Genomic DNA, 23,222 nt, shown 5'->3' with positions numbered 1-23,222 from the left:
GTCAATTTACGTTTGTTTGTTTTTGTCAATATACGTTTAAAACCAAACCAAACCAGTCACCATGCCTGAAAATCCTTCTTACACTGCGCTGGAATTTGAAAAGACTTCTAATAACTTCACGGTTCCATAGAAAAGTAAGTTTTTTCTTGTTGAAATTACAAATAATTTCTCTTTTGAACCTATCCCACTTAACTTTAGAGAACAGTTCTCCAACATTAGTGCTTCTTTTTTTTCTCATTACAAAAGGAAAGAGTTCTATCTGGGGGACAATACTGAGCCGTAAAGGATCCATTCTCCACCAGGCCCCGCTCTGAACCCAGACAGCGGCTCTCACGCAGAAACTTTTCACACAACTATCTCTGAAGGGAAGGTCATTGCCAGAGTACCACACCCCCTTCTCCACATTCACTTAAGATCAGACTTTGTATTTACTCAGCAACAGTTATTACATGGATGACTATGTCCAGACACACAGTGATGTCAAGCAAAAGCAAATCTGCTAGTTTCTGGAGCGAAATCTTAACTTAGAAAATAAGGATTTTATTTACATGACTACTGTCCAAGTCAGCTGTTGATTCAAGGAAGACGGTCTATCTTGATTAATGCCATTAGTGGACGATCGCTAAAACTCTGCTCAAATTTCACTGGTTGTGCATTTCACAGGCAGAACCCAGACTAGGTAACAGAGTCTAAAGCCTGCAATCAGGCCAGGCTGACAGACAAACGATCACCCCGTTTAAAAAAAAAAAAAAAAGTCACTAATTTGTGCTTTCTTCTCCTTCTGTGGACAAAAACCCATCAGAAAAGATTGCATAGAATGACTCCCTCAAATAAAGCAGGCCCCCCAAAAGCACAGCATGAGGACAATGGTCTAGAAATCTTTCCTGTAAGAAACTTCATTCAAAATTATCCCATACAACGCTGTATTTTTTTCAGGGCTTCCTAACACAGCTTCCGCCATACAATTTCTCTTAACAAGCTCTAAGAGATTAGCTGGGGGCGTGGGGAACCTTCTGATCACACGGACACTTTCAGTTTCTTTTTCTTGGCCTTCAGCACAGGAGGCAGAGAAATCTTAAAGGCTGTCCTGTAACGACACAGAGAGGAAGACCCTCTTCAGGGCTCTGAATCCTCCCCCTCCCACCCCGCATGGGCCAGACACACCAGCCCAGGGATACTTACTCGCACGTGGTGCAGATAGGACTGAAATTGCAGAATACTGTAAATTTGAAACACAAAACAAACAGGATGTTGGGAAAACAAACAAATAAACGCACAGCTGATGTATTTTCTGTACCCCTCCCCCAAACACAGAAAAACTCAGTACTTGAACTTACTTGACAAGCACACAGAACAGACATAGCCAATTTCAATGAGATTTCGATGACAGAAGCAAGCCGCCCGGTAGTCCACATGGACTGGGGGCGGGAGGATTAACTGAGATCTTTGATCTTGATCAGGAAGAAAAACCCACTGTGTGGGAGAAAAAAAAAAAAGAAGAAAAAAAAAAGAGGCAAAGAAATGTTATTGAAAACATGCGGGAATATAACCGGAAGTTAGAACACAAGTATCAGATATTAGCCAATGAACACTAAAGAGAATAATAAATTAGGATTTTCCTTAAAAGTCTACCAAGAAATGCTTCTTTATTCAGTCGGCAGGTACAGAGTACCTCCCCAAAGCAGCCACTGTTGTCTGCATACAGCTGCCTTCGCAGATGACCCGAGGTGTCCCCTTCTAGCTTCAAAACCTCTGGGCCACCCATCTACTCCTTCTCCCACTTACTAGCATCACCATCGTGCTCCCCTTCATTCCCCAGGAGACAGGGGCTCACCCAGACGCAAGGTGTTAGGGCCCTGCTGACGGTCCCTTACCAGTAGATACTGCAGAAGGGAAGGCATCTGAGGCACCTTCAGGTACAGTCCCCCCGTGATGTCACAAGCCTGCAAGACATCCAAAGGGCTCTCTGCCAAACTGGCACTCGCTTAGCTTTTCCAGACGGATGTCAATCTCACAAGCCATTCTTCGGGTCTCCAGAGGAGAGGGGGATATGATAGAGCCCATCAAAAGGGCATGCTTTCCCAAAGGTACGTGAGGACCAGAAACTTCCTGCTACCTCTCAAGGTGTTCAGCTACTTTTCCCGTGGGCACCACACTCTTTCCCCCTTTGAAGACCTTAGTGGAGGACAGTACTTGCCCTCGGTCCTGTTTTCTACTGATGAAATTTTTATTCTAGCCACGTTTGCTCATTTTCATTCTATTTTTAACAACAGCTTTGAGATCACCCTGAGGCCATAAAATTCATCCTTTAAAGTGTGTGCTTCACTACTTTTCACTGTCTTCAGAGCTGTGCTATCACCACAACCTAGTTCCAGAACATTTCCTCACCCCAAAAGGAAACCCCACACCTATTAGCCGTTACTCGCAACCTCCTACCCCAAGGCTACCAGTGACCTACTTTCTATCTCTCTGGATTTGCCTATTCTGGACATTTCGTACAAATGGACTCATACAATTTTCCCTTAGCATCATGTTTTCAAGATTTATCCACATTGTGGCAAGATCAGTGCTTCATTCCTTTTTATGGCCAAACAGCATTCTATCTTATGGTTACACCACGATTTGTTTAACTCCATTCATCGACTGATTGACACTTGGGTGCAAGTGGAGGGAAGACGGAGAGTCAATCAGTCAAGTAAATGCAGAAATACTGTCACAGGCTATGATCACATCCATAAAGAAAAAAGAAGTTGGGTAAGGGGACATGGAGTGACCCTAGATAGATGCTCAGGGAAGGCTTCTCTGAGAAAAGCAGAAGCGGAGACCCAAACAAGGGCAGGGAGTAGACCATACAAATACCTACGGAGAAGCCTTAGAAGCAGAGGGAACAGCTTGATGCAGACACCCTCAGCAGCGGCGGGCCTGTAGTTTTAAAGCAATAGCGAAGAGCCCAGTGTGGCCAAAGTAAAGAGATTCCATGGGAAAAGGAGATACCCAGAAACCATATCGTGGAGGGAGTACAGCCAGCCATGGCAGAACTCTGGGGTTCAGTCTGTGTGTGAGGGGATGCCATGGGAGGGTTTTAAGCAGGTGAGTGATAAGATCTGATTTCCATTTTGAAAGCTTCGTTCTGCCTGCCTTGTTGAGAACCGACTTTGGTGTGAGGGGTAAGTGTAGAAACAGACCAGTTAACAGATACCACAATCCACCACTTGAGGGTAGCAAGGAAGGAGAAGACATATGGTGGGATTCAGGGGGTGATTTCAAAGATCGAATCAAAAGGATTTGCTAATGGGATGGAAAGGAGAGGAAGAGAAGAAACAAGGCAGAGTCAGGATTTTGGATTGGGGGCTGGTGAACTGAGCTGCCACTGCTGAGATGGGGAGGCCCCTGGGAGGCAGCGTGGCAAAAAGCAGGAGTTCTGTTTCCGACAAGTTCAAGTTGAGACGCTGCTGGATGTCCAAGGGGAGATGCTGCCTGAGCAGTGGACTATGCAAGTCTGGAGCGCAGAGAGCCTGCGTCTGGCCCAGACATAGCGACGTGAGCGTCGGGCAGGCAGAGCTGGCATTTAAACTCAGGGCACAGGAAAGATCTCCTAGGAGTTAGCAGACGCTGTGTAGAGTGAAATGTGCAGTTAAAAAATGGATTCAACCTTTTCGATTTTTTAATTCTGAAATATAACCAATATGTGCAAGAGCATAGACATGTAACATGTAAGTATGGTTTAAGTAGGTTTAAATAAAACGAACACCATTTATCTACCATCAAGCTTAAGAAATAGGACAATCTGGAACCTCTGACGCTAGTGTACTTTCTAATCATATCTCCCCTTCCCACTCTGTGTCCTCGGCAGTACCCTAAACTCAGCATTTTCCAGTTTTGTGCTTTTAACTGATCTTTTAGCAAAGAATATTTCTTGTGGTCGAAAAAACATTTATCAAAAGTTCGGCAATTTCTTCAGTCTTATTTGGGTTTTTTTCCCCTTTTTAATTAAATTAAATTTCCGTCTCATACATTTGACTGAAAAGTAACATCTAACAGTGCTGTCTGACAGAAATATAATGTGGGCAATATGTGAAACTTAAAATTTTCTAGCCGCATAAAAAAAGGAAAAAAAACATAAAATTAACTTTAATAACATTTGACTTAACTCTATATATCCAAAGTATTATCATCTTAACAGGTAATCCTATAAAAGTCTTTATTTTACATTCTGTTCTTCATACTAAGTCTTTGAAATTCAGTGTGTATTTTACACTTAACAGCACATCTCAATCCAGACCTGACTCATTGCAAGAGCTCAACCACCATGTAACTATCACATAGGACAGCACAGATCTGCAGTATGATCCCATCTTTATAAGATTCTCTGCTTATGGGGCGCCTGGGTGACTCAGTGGATTAAAGCCTCTGCCTTCGGCTCGGGGCATGGTCCCAGGGTCTTGGGATCGAGCCCCGCATCAGGCTCTCTGCTCAGCGGGGAGTCTGCTTCCCTTCCTCTCTCTCTGCCTGCCTCTCTGTCTACTTGTGATCACTGTCAAATGAATAAATAAAATCTTAAAAAAAAAAAAAAAAAGATTCTCTGCTTAGAGATCCATGCTTCCATCTATACCTATACAGAGAGATGTGTCATGCTGTTCATCTAATACTAGCAACGGTAACTGTAAGAGGATAGGATTTGAAGGTTTTTTTTTTTTTTTTTACCCCTTTAAAAAATACTTTCCTATATTGCCTGAATTCATTTCAATACGTGACTCACTTTTACAGAATCAATCATTACATGAAATGTAAATAAAAATGTTGAAGGATCCCGAGAGTTGTACACCTGAAACTAATGTGACACTGTGTGTCAAATGTACTTCAATAAAAAAATAAAATAAGGACCAGAGAGATGTTAGTGCTCTAAGGAATAGCATCTCACAGCCTAATTCCTAAAACTGTGCAAAGGCTGGTGACAGGCATTTAACAACAAAGAGAACACACCATGCTCCCCTGACCACCAACACCACACTTCCACAGAACACGTACCTGTTGGAGGAGTCCTGAATCCGAGTCTAAAACACAGGCATCGATCAAAATATTCTGAAATGAACATTCCAAAAACATTACAGAATAATAAAAATATAGAATAATAAAAATAAAAATAAAAATTACACTGGGAACCTACTAAGTACTAGACTTTTTTTAGACTATTCTTAAAACAGTGGAATAACTCTGCAAGGCAGGTATTTGATCTGTATTTTGCAGCTGAAACACCTAGGCTTTGGCCAGGCTGTGGTCACAGAGCTTGGGGGGTGGGGGAGCAATGCTGTCACCCCAATCTGCCTGTCCCCAAAGCCCACGGTCTTTTCACATCATGCTGCAGCTACAACATGGAGAATATTAGGCATGGATATGGGGATATGGCAGCATTTGGGGTTAAAACTGAAGTTTTAAGAAAGTTTTTTCTTAAAAACATACCAAAGAAAATACATTAGTGATAATTCATTTGAATTAGTGTAGATTCATTCAATTATTTGCAAAGTAAAACTATCAAATCTTGGTAAGGCCTCCCTAAAGCAAAGAGAGGAACGGAGGCAAGGTACACAGTGAACTGTAAATCTGGGATTCTTAGCCTGAGGTCCAAGGATGGGCTAAACAGGGTTACATGAATACCATGAAACTATATGCAAAACTGTGTTTCAGTGTACTTTTTTCTGGGGACCCATAAGATTCATGGGGTCCAGGACCCAAAATAGAGTAATGACTAGTACGATATATGAATTCCATATTCTTTATCCACTGATAAGGCCATTTAGTCAAAATATTTGTGTAGGTCATTCAAAAAATAAAACATTATGAAATAAATATTTTCTAAAAAGAATGCTCCCAAGGGACAGGGGGAAGAAGAGAGAGGCAACCCAAGAAACAGACTTTTAACTACAGGGAACACACTGATGGTCACCAGAGGAGGGGGCATTGGAGGACACAGGTGATGGGGATTAAGGAGTGTATCTGTCACAAGGAGCACTGGGTGACGACCGGAAGTGCTGAATCACAATATGGCACACATGACACTAACAGAACACTGTGTGTTAAATATGCTGGTATTTAAATCAAAACTAAAAAAACAAAAACAAAAAAGAAACAAAAAAAGATGCTCCCAATTCACCTGCTTCTGTGCTGCAAAGATGACATTCATGAAGTTCATATACTGCAGCGCGCTGTCTTCTGCAGCCTTAATCACCTAAAAATCATATCCGTGTGAATACCTCGTGGGCATATCCGAGTTCTCACTGCAAACACAACCAAGGCAGCTTGTCTAATCTGCCTGCCTAGTCACCATGGTTAAATAAATAGGTACATAGGTGCAGTGTAAAATGACCTACCCTCCAAGAGATAGACAGTCCCTGGTTAACAGTTCCACACAGCACCTACATGGGCACATGCATGCCCACACACACACAGAGGCAGCGCATGCACGTGCCCTAGGATGATTATCTAGTGCTCTGCAAACTTTTTTTAAATTTTTTTTTTTAAAATAAACTCTGCACCCAACGCAGGGCTCGAACTCACAACCCTGAGATCAAGAGTCACATGCTCTACCCACTGAGCCAGCCAGACAGCCCTGCAATCTGCTTCTTGGTCCCACAGGGGCGGGGGGCGGGGGGTGAATCTTGTATCAGTGAATTTGGATGTACGTCATCCTTGGTGCTAATAACTTCATAGACTCCACTGCTGAACCAGTTCTCTCTAGAGGACACTGAAGAAGCTTCCAGTCCTGTTTTAGACAATGCTCTGGGGAACGCTCTTGTATATGCTGTACACAACTCTCTGAATAGCTCCTAAAATAATCAGGGGGAATGCTAAAATATACACACCTTTCATCCTGCTACAGGCTACCAAACACGCCTCAAAAAAATGTTGTACCGATTTACCCTCCCACTGACAATGCAAGAGAAAAACCCACCCCCAAGCCTGCCACCAACGCGGGGAAGTGCCCATTTGGGCTGAGCAAGAAGCAGACAATGCAAACCCTGTTACCGGATGCTTCTAGTTCTTTGCTCACTGGTAAGGCTCCACGTATTTTCAAATGCTAACGGGTCACTTGCATTTCTTCTTTTGCAGGCTGCTTGTTTTCTACATATTTTAGAGTGAACCTTAACTTTTAAAATTTAATTGATAAGGTCGGGGTGCCTGGATGGCTCAGTCGAGTGTCAGACTCTTGCTCTCGGGTCAGGTCTTGATTTCAAGGTCGTGAGTTAAAGCCCCGAGTTGGGCTCCAGGCCCAGTGTGAAGCCCACTTAAAAAAATTAATGAATAAGATAAAAAAAACATTTTAGAACTATTATATTAATCCTCTGTCAGGTAGCGATGCTGAAAATGCTTTTCCTAATAGCTTTTCTTTCATCCTTGTTTTGGGGTTTGATTTTCTTGAGGTCTTAAGCTTCACATCACACGCAGCAAGGTCCTTCCCAGCCTGAGATTATAAACAGGTAGTTTCTTCCAGCGCTTTTATGACTTGAACTTTCACAGGGACATGTCTGACCTTTACTAGAATTATTTAGGTGCGAGCAATGAGATTTAACTTTGTTTTCCCCCAAATGGTCAACCAACTGGTCCAGCCCCTTTAACTCAATAATCCATTTTCTTCCCACTAACTTAAGTGCTTCCTTCCGACAAGCCAAACTCCTCTGTGGACCTGATTTTATTTCTGGAGCCTAGCCTTTCCCATTTACTCTGGGCCTACTACTGCGCCAAAACCACACTGTTCCTGCAGCTTTGCAATGTGTTTTAAGATCTAGCAGCAAGTTCCTGCTCATTATTCTCTTTCAGAAAGCACCTGGCTATTCTCCTTGATTTATTCTTCCAAATGAACTGATTTTTTTTTTTAAGATTTTAAGTAATCTCCACACCCAACATCAGGCTCGAACTTATTACCCCGAGATCAAGAATCACACACTCTACCGACTGAGCCAGCCAGGCGCCCCTTACTGTTGAATTTCTTTTTTTTTTTTTTTTAAGATTTTATTTATTTATTTGACAGAGGGAGAGAGATCACAAGTAGGCAGAGAGGCAGACAGAGAGAGGGGGAAGCAGGCTCCCCGCTGAGCAGAGAGCCCGATGCGGGGCTCGATCCCTGGACCCTGAGATCATGACCTGAGCCGAAGGCAGAGGCTTAACCCACTGAGCCAGCCAGGTGCCCCTACTGTTGAATTTCTTAAAGTACCTGGCGAGGAGTCGTCTTCAGATTCCCTCTTCCTCTGCACCCCCCGACCCGTGACATGCACTCTCTAAATAAAATCTTAAAAAAAAATTCTGATTGTATTGAATTTATAGTTTAACTTTGGAAAAACTGACATCCAAGAATAAAATACGACTCCCCCATTCCTTCAATTCTCCTATGTCTCTCAGAATTTCAGTTTTTCATCATAATCAATTTTACACATTGCTTGTTAATTTGTTCTGGATACTCATTATAAATGGGTCTTAACGCTTTTATGCTTTTATGCCATTATGCTTTCTAATTCAATATAGGTGGTGTATAAACATAGTATTGATTTTTTTAATCTTACCAAAATCCTTGATTTCATTTCCTGATTATCTATAAAGAGATAAAGACGGATTACAATTTAACTGAATCTTACTAAACATAAGGTTTTATAACCAACATTTTTAAAGAGTCCACCAAAATTATAGCAGTAAAATAAGGATTCCAGATCTCACAAAAAAAAACACACTCTTACCTTTCACTTCCTTGTTCATTCTATGAATGTCTGATTTTTTTTTAGCATTAAGGAATTTTGAAATATTATTTAATTTCATAAATGCTTATAGTAAACAGAAAAATAACCTCAAATTTTAAATAAATCCAGCATCCACCTAGCTGAAAAAAGAAATGCTCTATTTCCCATGATAAACACACAAGAGTAGTTGGGGGTTTCCACTTACCAACTGCAATCAACTGAGCTTTGTAACCAAAACCTGATCTCTGTTCCAGAAAATTAAAATCACCATGATCTACCCTGCGATCATCCACCACGTCCTGGAATATTGCGATGACCAGTAAGTCCACAAGCCAGAAACAATCAGGCTCTTTGCTCAGCAGGGAGCCTGCTTCTCCCTGTCTGTCTCGCTCTGTCTCTCTGCTCTCTCCCAAGTCAATAAGTCTTTTTTTTTTTTTTTAAAGACCGGGAGAACATCACACCAACAGACAACATCAACATGCTTGGGACAGTGTTGCTCACTCCATGTTAACTGCAAATACCCTGTGGGCCTCAGGAGCAACCCCTCACTTATTAACCCTCAGGAGCAGCGAACGACTTTTGTAAATACCAAACACACGCTCCTAACTTAGGGAAGGTAGAAAAGACACACACACCCTCCCCGATTTGTCAAAGCAAGTTGCAAGCACCCTGAAGAATGTTTTGTGAGCAGAAGGACACACTAGAGAAAACAGAGTCGTCCTTTTTGTTACATTTCAAGTTTTTACAGCTTATCTTAAAAATATTCCAAAGCCAAGATAAATCGTTTTTTTTGATTACCCACCACTTTAGAATACTCATGCCTTTCCTTAATATGGACACCCAAGGTTCTAAAAATTATCACAAGTTAAGATATTCGGAAGACACCTTCTGAATGACTAGAACACCAAGGATACAGCAAAGAGCTTTGGCGAGGGATCCTGCCAGCAGAGTTTCTGTATGTTGACCCTTTATGTCACCTGCAAATAATTTTTAAAAAAGAAAATTAAAGAGAATGTTTAGGTTTTCCTGAACTAAAACCATTTTCAAACCAAAGCATTCTTCTTTGAGAATAAAATCAGCTGATACTTGAAAACAGAGACAGCAATCTGTTCTCAGTAATGCTTAAATAAGCAATTTTTAACATTGTCTCAATTTAAAACATCCTGTGGTCAGGGGCTGAGGGAGTACAAAGTTTCAGTTTGGGATAATCTGGGAATGGACAGCTGTGATGTTTATACACAGTGTGAATGTACTTATTGCCACTGCACTGCACATTTTAAAATGGCTGAATGGTTGGGACGCCTGGGTGGCTCAGTTGGTTAAGCAGCTGCCTTCAGCTCAGGTCATGATCCCAGTGTCCCAGGATCGAGTCCCACATCGGGCTCCTTGCTCAGCGGGGAGCCTGCTTCTCCCTCTGCCTCTGCCAGCCACTCTGTCTGCCTGTGTTCTCTCTCTCTCTCTCCCTCTGACAAATAAATAAAAATAAATTTAAAAAATCTAAAAAAAATTAAATGGCTGAATGGTAAATTTTATGTTATGCATATTCTCTTTTCTTTCTTTTTTTTTTAAAGATTTTATTTATTTATTTGACAGAGAGAGAGAGCACAGTAGGCAGAGAGGCAGGCAGAGAGAGAGAGAGGAAGGGAAGCAGGCTCCCTGCTGAGCAGAGAGCCCGATGTGGGGCTCAATCCCAGGACCCTGAGATCATGACCTGGGCCGAAGGCAGAGGCTTAACCCACTGAGCCACCCAGGCGCCCCTGTATATTCTCTTTTCAAAAAAGATTTTATTTTTAAGTAACCTCTGTACCCAATGTGAGGCTTGAACTCACAACCCCAAGATCAAGAGTCCCACGCTCCACTGACTGAGCCAGCCAGGTGCGCCCTACGGTACGTATATTCTACCACAGGAAAAAATATCCTGGTGTTTTCTGCAAAGGTTCAGGTTTGTTAGCGAACTAAGTGGTGCAAAAGATCACGTCCAACTGCCTGCTCTGAGCCTCTCTGCCCTCCTTCCCACCACCCCTCTGTCTCATGCCCCTCAGAGAGCTGCCCCGCTAGTAGAAAGGGAGCAGGATGTGCCCCCTTGGCTGTGGCAAGCAGAGACAAAGCTGGAAACTTCTTTGAAGCCTTGAGTGAAAAAAGTCAAGCCTCTCAAGAGGGTGGAGAGCTCAGACTGACATCCGGTGTGAACGGGGGCCTGCAGCGGGTCCAGGAGCACGGACACCTCCACCCATGGGTGAGGTCAGACCCGGAAAGGTCTTGAGCACCACACTGAGAAGCTGGGACTTTACCCTGGAGGCCGCGGTTCTCAAAGTATGATTCTAGAAGCAGGTGTAAGAGCATCACCTGGAAACTTACCAGAAACACAGATTCCTGGGACCGCTCTAGACCTGCCGAATCAGAAACTGCAGGGTAGGACCCAGCATTTCATTTTAACAAGCCCTCCAGGGGATTCTTACCAGCTTTACTGGGGTGTAATTGACAGACCGTAAAATTCACTCCTTTTAAGTAAACAATTCAATGTTTTTTTAAGCAAATTTAGAGAGCTGTAAACGATTACCACAACCCAGTTTTAGAGCATTTCCTTTACCCCAAAAGATCACTTGGGCCCAGTCCAGTCACTCCTCCCCCGCCCTCAGAAACCACTAAACTACTTTCTGTCTGTAAAGAGTGGCCTTTCCCTTCCGGGTGACTCTGACACCAGTTACAGGTTAAGAACCACAGGCTGCAGACAACAGGGGACCCGTAATAGCCTTTAAGCCAGGAAACAGCAGCTCTGGCTTTTAGGAGGACTAACTGTAAAAGACCTGAAGGGGCACAGACAGGAGCCAGCAGGCGGAAGATGTTAGAATGACCCAGAGAGGCAGCTCTCCACCTGGGCACCTGTGCCCTACAGGAGATATGTGCCGAAGTCTGAGATATATTTGGAGGCCACAACGGAGGGATGTTATGACATCTACCGGGTCTAGGCCAGGGATGCTGCTAAGTGTCCTCTAAAGCACCACACAGTGGCCACAACAAAGTATGATCCCGCCCAAAATCCCAGTCGGGCTGGGGCTGAGCTAGATGAGATAAAAGGGGCAGATTTTGAAGGTACTAGCTAAAAGGGTATCATAGCTGATTAGATGCTCAATGTGAGCAGAGAGGGGGCTCAAAAATGAAAGCGGTGAATTTGAAAAAGTAGGTGGATGGGCGTGGCAGAAACTGGGAGCAGAGACGGTGGTGTAGCTAGGAAGGAAAGGTAAGGAAACTGGTCTGGGGCGAGTCAACCACACCATGTAGGTGTGCGACACCTACATGGAGACGTTTGCTGAAAGAAAGGCTGGATTAGAGATCATAAAGACTGGGAAGTGTTCGCAGAGAATTGATAACTAAAGACAAGAGTGGATGGAAACATACAGAGGAAGAAAAAGTAAGAAAATAATGTGCAGAATTAACCCATTTTTTAAGGGACAAGATGAAGGAAAAAATAAAAAATGGAAGAATGGTCCAAAAAGAGAGGAAAAACAAGTCAAAAGAATAGGCTTAGAGGCTAAGAGTGGGTTTCAAGAAGTAAAGGCCGGCGGACAGTGTGAGATGCTGGTGCGGTCACGAGGTCACACAAACAAGGCATAGGCTTTGAGGAAAAGGATTTTACAAAAGAAAAGAGAGAGAACACAAGTAAATACTCCCAAGAAACCCAACTCTCGGGACTTAAAGCCTCAAGGACCTCCACGTTCAACTGCAATTGTAAGATAACAATAACGGAGAAAGCCATTACTCTTGGTCATGAGATCCTTAATCTCTTCGGCAATAACTTCATTCGCTGCTGTGAACAACTCATACTTCCCGTCCTTGCTCCCTGACGGGCTGAACTCAGAAGAAGGGTTGCCGGGGTCTCCAAAAAAGTCTCCAAGTCTGCCATTCTTTCCAGGATACAAGAATCGACTGAAACAGTGGGGAAAAAAAACACCAAGTTATACCAGGACTCTGTCCTCACTCGACATCCAGGTGAAATTCAGTAAACAACCAACCACAGCAATTCTGACTCACAAGATTCTGTAGTAAGTTTCATTTTTAAGAAGTGTATAAAACGGGCAAACTGGCAAACATGAGGTCCACCCCCAGAGACTGTTTTAATGATCTGACTCTTTGCTCACAAATGAGAGGAAATAAGGCATGTGTGCTGGGTCCCAGCCTCTTGAAATGCTTCGGGGTGATTCTCATTCTACTTTCTCAGATGCCAACTGGGAAGACTCATAACCAAATTCTCACTTACGACTAGTTTATTACTTGAGGTACATTTATCTACTCCAGTAATAAAAATCTGCCCCCAAGGGTCCCTAAAAGCTTCTCCTAGTGCATCATGATTTTTATAGTAATCCTGTAAAAACCTGTATTTGATTCTTCTACATACTGGAGAACTTTGCTTCTCATAGTTTTTCTTTTGATATCTTAATCAAATCAGAGTCATCGTTTTCATTCAACTCTGAGAAAAATGCATGGTGATCATGGGAGCGGGAGCACTTACTGGGTGGCCCACAGGCTCCTTCAACACACCAAAGAGAACAACCCTAAGAAATAAGAAATTTGAGAACTATCCACTGACCTTATATGAAATATGCGGGTACACAAGAGTCACTTCTACCAGGATGTGACATTTAATCCAGACATAGAGGAGCCGTGTCTTACATGGGAAGTACGATTCTACAGTCAGCGTACGCATGAAAAGTAAATGCAGTGAAAATATGTAGCCTATACCCAGTCCCTTTTGAGCTGCACTCCTATGCACCCGCCCCTAAGAGACTCTACCCCAAACCCCAGCTGGTGTTTACATTCGTCTTAGAAAAGGTCACTGCTTCCTCGGCTGAGCACCAGATGGAGTAGTTGGCTTGGGTTAAAACCCAATTAACAAGATATTATTATATTGGTTAAAACCCAATTAACAAGATACTATTAGATACCAGCTAATGAGTCTTCCAATTTTCATTTCTGTCAAAATCTACTGATTCCTCAGGCTGCTAGTCTTGCTCAATGCTACATTGAAAAAAAATTCTGCAACACAGAAAAGGAAGAGTAGTACATGCTGACTGGCACGAAAAACCTCACAAATGTTAAACACCAAATAGGCAGAGGAATCACTATGGTCGTACCTTTCTTGAATGTGACTTGCTATCACAGCAAGTTTGTTGGAACGATTCATGAATAAATGAGAATTTCCCAGCACCATCACAGCATCTATGCATTTTGATAAAGTAAACTGTTGAAAAACAGAAAACATTAGAAAAGGTAAAGTAGCTATCCAAATAACTAGGTTGGGTCTTGATAAAGATTTCATTTAAATTTTATTCACCGCTAAAAATTTGCTGAGGATCTCTCTCCTCCAAAGCCATAAGCAAAACACCTGAAAACTAATTTTCTACTTTTCCTTATGTGAGATGATTTCTACATCAGTGCATTATTCCACAAGTATTTTCTGCAAACATTTAAGGAAAGCAAACATGTCACATATTCTGTGATAAAAATACTAACAGACTATTAGTATATACGAAGTAGATGATTAACACATACTGATTAAACTGATGATTTTTGTAAGTTTTCAATTCATTCACTAAGTATGTTAAAGCTCCTGTTATGTGTCAGGCAAAGATCCCTTCTTTTGTGGAGCTTACATTCTCACAAGTACTAATACTATTAAAAGATGTAGGTGGATATTCTTATAATCCTGGAATAAAGCATGTTTCTCTTAAAGAAAAGAATACTTCTGGCAACAAATAAAACACTGATAAATCCCACTTTATTAAAAAAAAAAATAGGGGCGCTGGGTGGCTCAGTGGATTAAAGCCTCTGCCTTCAGCTCAGGTCATGATCTCAGGGTCCTGGGATCAAGCCCACATCAGGCTCTCTGCTCAGCAGGGCGCCTGCTCCCCGCCCCCCCACCCCACCTGCCTCTGTCTACTTGTGATCTGTCGAATAAATAAATAAAATCTTTAAAAAAAAAGGTAAAGCAAATCTATTAAAATTTCTGTATGGCAAAAAAATTACTGTAAACAAAAGTGAAAGCCAAATTACAAACTGGGAAAATATCAACATATGACACAAAAGGTTAGCCTTCTCATATAAAGAGTGTCCACAAAGCAGTAAAAACAAAACAAAACAAAAAAAAACCAGGAGAGGAAAATGGTCAACAGCCCCAGGGAAAAATACAAAGGGCCACAGAATACACTAAAAGCAAACTGAGATAGCTTTTATGGTACATGATATTGGCAAAAGATAAAATAAGGAAACAGAACGTCTTGTGTGGTTTCAAAAAAAAAAAAAAGGCATTCTCATATGCCACAGATGAGAGTTCAAAATAAAACAGTATTTTTGGAGAGTAACAGGATAATATACAGCAATGTGCTGTTCTTTCTAAGACGGAATACTATTCACCAATAAAAGGAATGAATTACTGTAACAACACAGACAAATCTCAAAATAATTATGCTAAATAAAGAAACCAGACCAGAAGTAATCTCACAATGTACTGTTTGATTCCATTTATATAAAATTCCAGAAAATGCAAACTAATCTAAAATAACAAAACAGATCGGTGGTTGCCTGGGGGTGGGGACAAGCAGAGAGAAGGGGGTAGGATAAATTATAAAGAAACATAAAGAAACTTCTGGGGGTGACAGATTTATACGTTCACATTTTGATTATGGTGATAATTTCACTAATGTATACATATACAAAAACATATCAAAACAAATACTTCAAATATGGGCTGAGCACTGCATGTCAATTTTCTCTAGATAAAGCTAATTTTAATTTTGACTTTTCTTTTGTATTTTTTTAAAAGATTTTATTTATTTATTTTACAGAGAGAGAGCACAAGTAGGCAGAGAGGCAGGCAGAGAGAGAGGGAGAAGCAGGCTTCCCGCTGAGCAGGGAGCCAGATGTGGGGCTTGATCCCAGGACCTTGAGATCACGACTTGAGCCGAAGGCAGACGCTTAACCTACTGAGCCACCCAGGCACCCCATGTTTTACACTTTTTATCAGAAAAGGCCTGTACAAGGATGCTTGGGTGGTACAGTTCTCCCGTGAAATCATCTGAGCCTGGAGTTTGCGTTTTGGGGAAATTTGAAACTATGAATTAATTTTTTTAATAGTTACTAAACTATTTGAATGATATTTTTCATATTGGACAAGTTGTGGTTATAGGTAGTATTTTGATGTTGTTTTTTTCCACTTAGTGTAATATTTTTGAGGTTTATCCATGTTGTGGCGTGTATTGGTGATTCCTCTTTATTACTGAGTAGTATTTTATTGTATGGATGTACTTCTTATTCACCTATTCATGGACATCTGGATTGTTTCTGCTTTTTGACTATTATGAATAATGCTGACTATTCTCAAACAAGTCTCTGTGTGGACATGTTTGCATTTCTCTCAAGTAGATGCCTATGAATTGAATTGCCTGGTCACGTGGTAGGTTTAGATTTAACTCGAAGATGCTGCCAGACTTAACAAGTGGGGACGCCATCTTCCATTCCCTTGAGCAGTGTGTGAGAATTCCAGCACCTTCACTTCCTTGCCAACACCTGTCTGTTTTGTTAGAGTCATTCTAGTAAGTAGGTAGTGGCATCTCATTGTGGTTTTAATTTGCATTTAAGGACTATTATAGATATAGATTATGTACATATATTTATATAATGTATGTAATACATGGTTATAAGCTGTCCTTATATTTTCTCAGTTGAAATGCATATTCAGTTATTACACCCAACTTAAAATTGTGTTGTTTGTTTTCTTATTACTGAGTTGTAAGAACTCTTTATATAGTCTGGATATAAGTCTTTTTTCAAATATATGATTTACAAATATTTTCTCCTGATCTATGAATTTGTGGTTTGCCTCTTCAATTTCTTGATGGTGTGTTTCTTAAAATCAAGGGGTGCCTGGCCAGCTCAGTCGGTAGAGCATGCAACTCTTGATCTTGGGATCGTGAGTACAAGCCACACGTTAGGTGTAGATCCTACTTAAAAAAAATATATATATAGGGGTGCCTGGGTGGCTCAGTGGGCTAAGCCTCTGCCTTCAGCTCAGGTCATGATCTCAGGGTCCTGGGATCGAGTCCCACATCGGGCTCCTTGCTCAGCAGGGAGCCTGCTTCTCCTTCTTCTACCTGCTGCTCCCCCACTTGTGCTCTCTCCCCCTCTCTCTGTGTCAAATAAATAAGTAAAATCTATTTGAAAAAATATTTTTTAAATATATAAAACACTAATGAAAGAAATCAAGATAAAAAAAAAAAAAAGAACGAAAGACATCAAGATCTAAGTAAATGGAAAGATGTACCGTATCTGTAGACTGGAAGACCTAACATAATTGAGACCTAGCAGGGCTATGTAGAGTATATCCTCAAACTGATAAACAGGTTTAACATAATTCCTATCAAGATTCCAACAAGAAGGGTGCCTGGGTGACTCAGTCCTTAAGCATCTGCCTTCGGCTCAGGTCATGATCTCAGGGTCCTGGGATCGAGCCCCGCATTGGGCTCCCTGCTCAGCGGGAAGCCTGCTTCTCCCTCTCCCACTCCCCCTGCTCGTGTTCCCTCTCTCGCTGTGTCTGTCAAACAAATAAAATCTTTAAAAAAAAAAAGATTCCAACGAGATCTTTTATGGACATAGACAAGCTCATTCTAAAATTTATATGGAAAGGCAAAGGAACCAGAATAGTTAAAAAAAAACAATTTTGAGGAAGAAGAATAAAGTGGGATGAACAGCCTGCTGGAGCCCAAGACTTATTATCTTGCTATCGTAGTCAAGACTCTGTGGTACTGGTTGAGGAAGAGACACACAAATAGGTCAAGGGAAGAGAAACAGCACCCAGAAATAAACCCACACATCTAGACCCAAGAGGTTTTTGACAAGGCTGCAAAAGCCATTCAGTGGAGAAAGAGAAATCTTTTCAAAAATGGTGCCGGAGCAACTGCATTATCCATAGACAAGATAATAAATCTCAATCTCAATGTCACAGCCTATAAAAAAGTTAACTCAAAATGGGGGCACCTGGGTGGTGCAGTCAGATGAGCCGCCGACTCTTGGTCATGATCTCGGGGTCATGAAATCAAGCCGTACGGCAGGCACCGCACTCAGCCCAGAATCTGCTTAAGACTCACTCTCTCGGAGCGTCTGGGTGGCTCAGTGGGTTAAGCCTCTGCTTTCGGCTCAGGTCCTGATCTCAGGGTCCTGGGATTGAGCCCCGCAACAGGCTCTCTGCTCGGCGGGGAGCCTGCTTCCCTCCTCTCTCTCTGCCTGCCTCTCTACCTAGTTGTGATCTCTCTCTCTCTGTCAAATAAATAAAATCTTAAAAAAAAAAAAAAAAGACTCTCTCACTCTCCCTCTATCCCTACCCCTGCGTGTGATCTCTCTTTCTCTCTAAAAATAAACAAATAAAATATTTTTTAAAAATTAACTCAAAATAGATTGTGGAATTTTTTTAAGATTTTATTTTTAAGTAATCTCTATACCCAACATGGGGCTCGAACTCACAACCCTGAGACCAAGAGTCACAGGCTCTACCAACTGAGTCAGCCAGGCATCCCTGGATTGTGGATTTAAATGTGAAACTTTTCAGATGACACTGGTGAAAATCTTTGTGACCTAGACAAGGTTGAGAACTCTTACAGTATCAAAAGCACAGGCTATATTTTTTAAATATTGAGAAACTGAACTTGATCAAAATTAAAAAGACTTCCTGCTCTGTGAAAGATCGCCACAAGAGGATGAAAAGACAAGCTAAATATTGGGAGAAAATACTGATATTTTCTCAGCCTCTAAAATCTGAAAAAGGGCTTATCTCTTGAATACATAGAGGAATCTCAAAACTCAATAGTTTAACATAATCCAACAATCCAACCAAACAATGGATACATGACATGCAAACACATCTCAGGAGGCTTATCTGTATGGCCAATAAGCCTACGAGAAGCCGTGCAACATTGCCAGCTACTGAGGAAATGCCACTGAGATTCACATTAAGAGATCATTACTAAGCTATGAAAACAGTTAGTACAAACACATGTCAGCATCGAACGCTGGTGAGGGGAGGGAGAGACTGCATCTCTCACACTTTGCTGGTGGGAATGTAAATCCATTCTAGAAAACAGTGTAGCAGTTTCTTATAAAACCAAACACACGATTACCCTACGTTCTAGCAGTTGCGATCCTGGACACTTATCCCACAGAAATGAAAACATCTACCCACACGACAACCTCTATACAAATTCTCAGGGCAGCTTTTGATGTAATAGCCAATGACTGAAGAAAACAACCCAAATGGAGAGCTTTCCCAGGTGAGCGACAGGACAAACTGTGTTACCTCATGCCATGGAACACCACCCCGCAACAGAAAGGACAAACTTTGCTAAATGGACCGGACTAAAATGATCAAGGGCGTTCTGTTGAGGGGAAAAAAAAAAAATCTCGAAAACACTTTATGACCTATTTACAGAACTAAAGTGCTGGAGAAGAGTAGGAGATCAGTATCTACCGTGGCTCAGGACCAGGGACTGACCACAAAGGGACAGCATCTATAAAGGGAGCACTAGAGAACTCCTGGGTGTGTTGGAACAGTTCTGTTTTGACTGTGATGGTGGTTTGGTGGTTATACAAATCTATACTCGTGATAAGACAGCGCAGAACCACACGTACACACGAGTGCAGGTGAAACTGCTGTGATCAGGGGTGCCTGGGTGGCTCAGTGGGTTAAAGCCTCTGCCTTCAGCTCAGGTCATGATCTCGGGGTCCTGGGATAGAGCCCCGTGTCGGGCTCTCTGCTCGGTGGGGAGCCTGCTTCTTCCCTCTCTCTCTGCCTGCCTCTCGGCCTACTTGTGGTCTCTCTATCAAATAAATAAATAAAATATTACGAAAAAAAAAAAACTGCTGTGATCAGAGTAAGGTCTCAAGAGTGTACTGATGTCAATTTCCTTGTTTCGTTATTGTCCTCTAGGTACCCGAGATGCCATCACTGGGAGAAGCTGCAGCATGGGTACATGGGACCCCTGTTACCACTTTTTTTTAAACAATTTCCTAGGAGTCTGTAATAATTTCATAATAAAACATTTCAAAATAATTTTCTTTAAAGGACTACATATTGGGGGTGCCTGGGTGGCTCAGTGGGTTAAAGCCTCTGCCTTCGGCTCAGTTCATGATCCCAGGGTCCTGGGATCGAGCCCCACATCGGGCTCTCTGCTCAGCAGGGACCCTGCTTCCCCCCCCCCCTCTCTCTGCCTGCCTCTCTGCCTGCCTCTCTGCCTACTTGTGGTCTCTGTCAAATAAATAAAATAAAAATCTTTAAATAAAAAAATAAAGGACTAGATATTGCATGGACTCTATTAAATGTCCTGAAAAGACACTATAGAGGCAGAAAGCAGATCAGCGGTTGCCTGCAACTAGGGGTTAGAAGCAGTTGACTGAACAGGCATGAGGGAACTTTCTAGGGTGACAGAAATGTTCTAAAATGCAACTGCAGTGATGGTTACATTCTTTTTTCTGATTTTCACTAAAAAAGCACTGAATTGTACATTACAATGGATGGATTTCATGATATGTAAAATATGCCTTAATAAAGCTGTTTTTTGGGACGCCTGGGTAGCTCAGTTGGTTAAGCGGCTGCCTTTGGCTCAGGTCATGATCCCAGGCTCCTGGGATCGAGCCCCACATTGGGGTCCCTGCTCCACGGGGAGCCTGCTTCTCCCTCTCCCTCTGCCTGCCACACCCCCTGCTTGTGCTCGCTCTCTTTCCGTCAAATAGATAAAATCTTTTTTAAAAAAGCTGATTTTCTTTAATGAAGCTGATTTTCAAAGAAGCAATACAAACACACTTAAACCAGAATTATCCATAGGCCTCCTCAAGCAATCTTACCTGAGATTCCTTTAATGCTTGCTTTCCCCACCAAATTGGGTTGGTATCCACTACGATAACTAGAAGATTCAATTCATCTTCTGAAAATATTAACAAAGGATAAACACATTAGCCTCGTGAAAGTGTATCCAAGCCAACAGTCCCAATTTGTAAAGACCCTCCCCAGGTCTTCCAACAGGTCCTGGCTCCCCACCTGAGGAGAACACGAATGTCAGCCTCCTCTGCATCAGCCAGGGGCATATGTAATCCTATAATCCAATTCCAGGCCGACAACAAGCTACTGAGGGAAATATTACTGCCACTTTCCATCAATTATGACATGGCCACTCTCCCTTTTTTTTTTCTTTTAACATTTAGCAGTTGCTAAAATCAGGATGGTATCTTACAGCTAAGACTGGCAGCACATCTCTCTTAGTGGTATACTAAACAAAAACGTATCTCATAACCCACATTGTCTCAGACAATTAGGCTATACCGCACTCCTATTTTGCAGATGAAAGGAGCTTGCTCGAAGTCACATGGCATGCTAGCAAGTAGCAAAACTCCCTGCTGCAAAGACAGATCTGCTTGACCGTAAAGACTGTGGCCTTTCAATACCTTACTGTCCACTTCTGACCCTCTTTTTTTTTTTTTTAAAGATTTTATTTATTTATTCGACAGACAGAGATCACAAGTAGGCAGAGAGGCAGGCAGAGAGAGAGGAGGAAGCAGGCTCCCTGCTGAGCAGAGAGCCCGATGCGGGGCTTGATCCCAGGACCCTGGGATCATGACCTGAGCCGAAGGCAGAGGCTTTAACCCACTGAGCCACCCAGGCGCCCCCTGACCCTCTTTTAATGACACTTAGTACTCATTATCTCATTTTACGGTTAGTTGAGTTTCTGATCTCTCTTGCCAGTTCTGCTAAAAGCTAGTCCACTAGACTGTGGACTCCTTACAGAATGAGGATTTTTGCTAATCCTGGGATGAAATAATATGTGTAAATCACACACACAAAAAAGCCTAGCACAGAAGAAGCACTTAATAACTGTGTCTTTCACAGGCCCTCACTCCTCTACCCGCAAGCCTACAATCCTTTGGCCTTATTTTCCATGAGGCCCCATCCCACACCTCTCAGGGCTTGCTACTACTCACTCCTTGCTACTACCCAGAGGCCTGGAAAAAGGCAGTGTCGCCTCAAAGGAGAGATGAGTATCTATACCCATGCACTGCCCGGTGAATGTCCTTCTTTGGGTCTCTACCCCACAATTTGCAGACATGGGCCATGCCAGGCCTGCCTCTCTCACAGGATGGTGGTATAGTTTGAAAAAGATAAGCATGGACAATTAGACTCCCTATTTCCATTCTTGCTCCCTTTTCCACACAGCAGCCAAAGTGACCTTTTAAAATTATAAATCATGGGGCTCCTGGGTGACTCAGTCGGTTAAGTGTCTGCCTTAGACTCAGGTCATGATGCCAGAGTCCTGGGATCAAGCCCAGCATTGGGCTCCCTGCTCAGCGGGGAGCCTGCTTCTCCCTCTGCCAGTGCCCCTCCTCCCTGCTCATGCTCTCTCTCTCAAATAAATAAAGTAAAATAAAATTATAAAGTAGACTGTAGAAATTATTTGCTTAAGACCCTACCACGGTTTCATATAACACTTAAAAACAAAGTTCAACCTCTTTATTATGTCCCACAAGAGCCAAGCATCTGCTTACGCTTCTGCTCTCGTCACTCTAGCTCACTTCACTCCCACCACCCTGGTCTCTTTTTTCTTCCTTTAAGACATCAGACTCAGGGTGCCTGGGTGGCTCAGTTGGTTAAGCATCTGCCTTCAGTTCAGGTCCTGGGATGGAGCCTGGAGTTAGGCTCCCTCCTCAGCGGGGTGTCTGCTTGTCCCTCTCCCCCACCCCCCACCCCACTCCTGTGCAAGCACTCTCTCTCAAATAAATATATTCTTTAAAAAAAAAAAAAGGCATCAGACTCTATAACTGGTAGTTTAAAGTATGAATGAAGGTCTCTCCACCTTCTTCTACCCTCAAGTCCCCCATTTCTGTTTTAGTGTAATGTAGTGGCTCAACTTGCCACAGAGCCTTTGCAGTCATTCAAGATTCCCCTTCCGTACCTGGACTCTTCTCTAAGTAGCTCCTCCACGATCATCTCCTAATCACAACGTACTGCAGCATCCCAGTATATTGTCTTTACAGCTCCTCACCCTCCAAAATTATTCCTTATTTGCTTGCCTATTGTCTGCCTCGCCCACTAGACTGTAACCTCCACGAAGGCCCCTGACTGCCATGTTCTCTGCTGGATTCCCAGCGCATAAAACAACGCCTGGCACACAGGAGGCCATTCAAAACTAATTCCTGAATAAATGAACGTATTTGCTACTCCTCTAAAGACCAAAAAGGCTACCCAGCCCCTCAATAACGCTCCAGCTGGGTGGTCCTGGCCAAGACCAAACCTCCCAGTCCCGGGGTCGGGGTCCCTCGCCGCACACCCCTCACCGTCTGACACCATGGCTGCCAGGATCCCCCAACGCACAGGCAGCCGTCAAGCGCGCCTCCCGGAGCCTGCGCGCCCCGACTTCCGGCGCGGCCGAGTGACCTACAGGCCGCTTGGCCCAGGCCGCGCGC

At 42.7% G+C, this 23,222-nt stretch overlaps 1 protein-coding gene across 1 annotated transcript; it reads right to left on the bottom strand.

The window, feature by feature from the left end:
- Nucleotides 1-23,182, bottom strand: GTF2H3 (general transcription factor IIH subunit 3). The gene is made up of 13 exons (XM_080821675.1): nt 23,094-23,182; nt 20,613-20,692; nt 13,859-13,965; nt 12,487-12,653; nt 9,641-9,703; nt 8,727-8,756; nt 8,556-8,584; nt 6,152-6,226; nt 5,029-5,082; nt 1,875-1,943; nt 1,338-1,473; nt 1,183-1,219; nt 1-1,087 (listed from the first exon to the last, which is right to left on the bottom strand). The coding sequence occupies exons 1-13, from the start codon at nt 23,104-23,106 to the stop codon at nt 1,018-1,020; spliced, it is 930 nt and encodes a 309-aa protein (XP_080677801.1). The 5' UTR covers nt 23,107-23,182; the 3' UTR covers nt 1-1,017.
- Nucleotides 23,183-23,222: the final 40 nt, after the last annotated feature.

The sequence above is a fragment of the Martes martes genome (assembly GCF_963455335.1).
Source record: "Martes martes genome assembly, chromosome: 13".
Classification (NCBI taxonomy): Eukaryota; Metazoa; Chordata; class Mammalia; order Carnivora; family Mustelidae; genus Martes; species Martes martes.
The sequence above is the reverse complement of the archived record's forward strand: the minus strand, read 5'-3'. Positions and strand labels throughout refer to the sequence as shown.

Bases quoted from the DNA above. Each gene is read 5' to 3' on its own strand.
- GTF2H3 (XM_080821675.1), bottom strand. The intron at 1,944-5,028 runs GTACGTGTTCTG...GATGTCTTGCAG, and splicing joins ATTCAGGACTCCTCCAACAG to GCTTGTGACATCACGGGGGG. The intron at 1,474-1,874 runs GTAAGGGACCGT...TCTCCCACACAG, and splicing joins CCCTTCTGCAGTATCTACTG to TGGGTTTTTCTTCCTGATCA.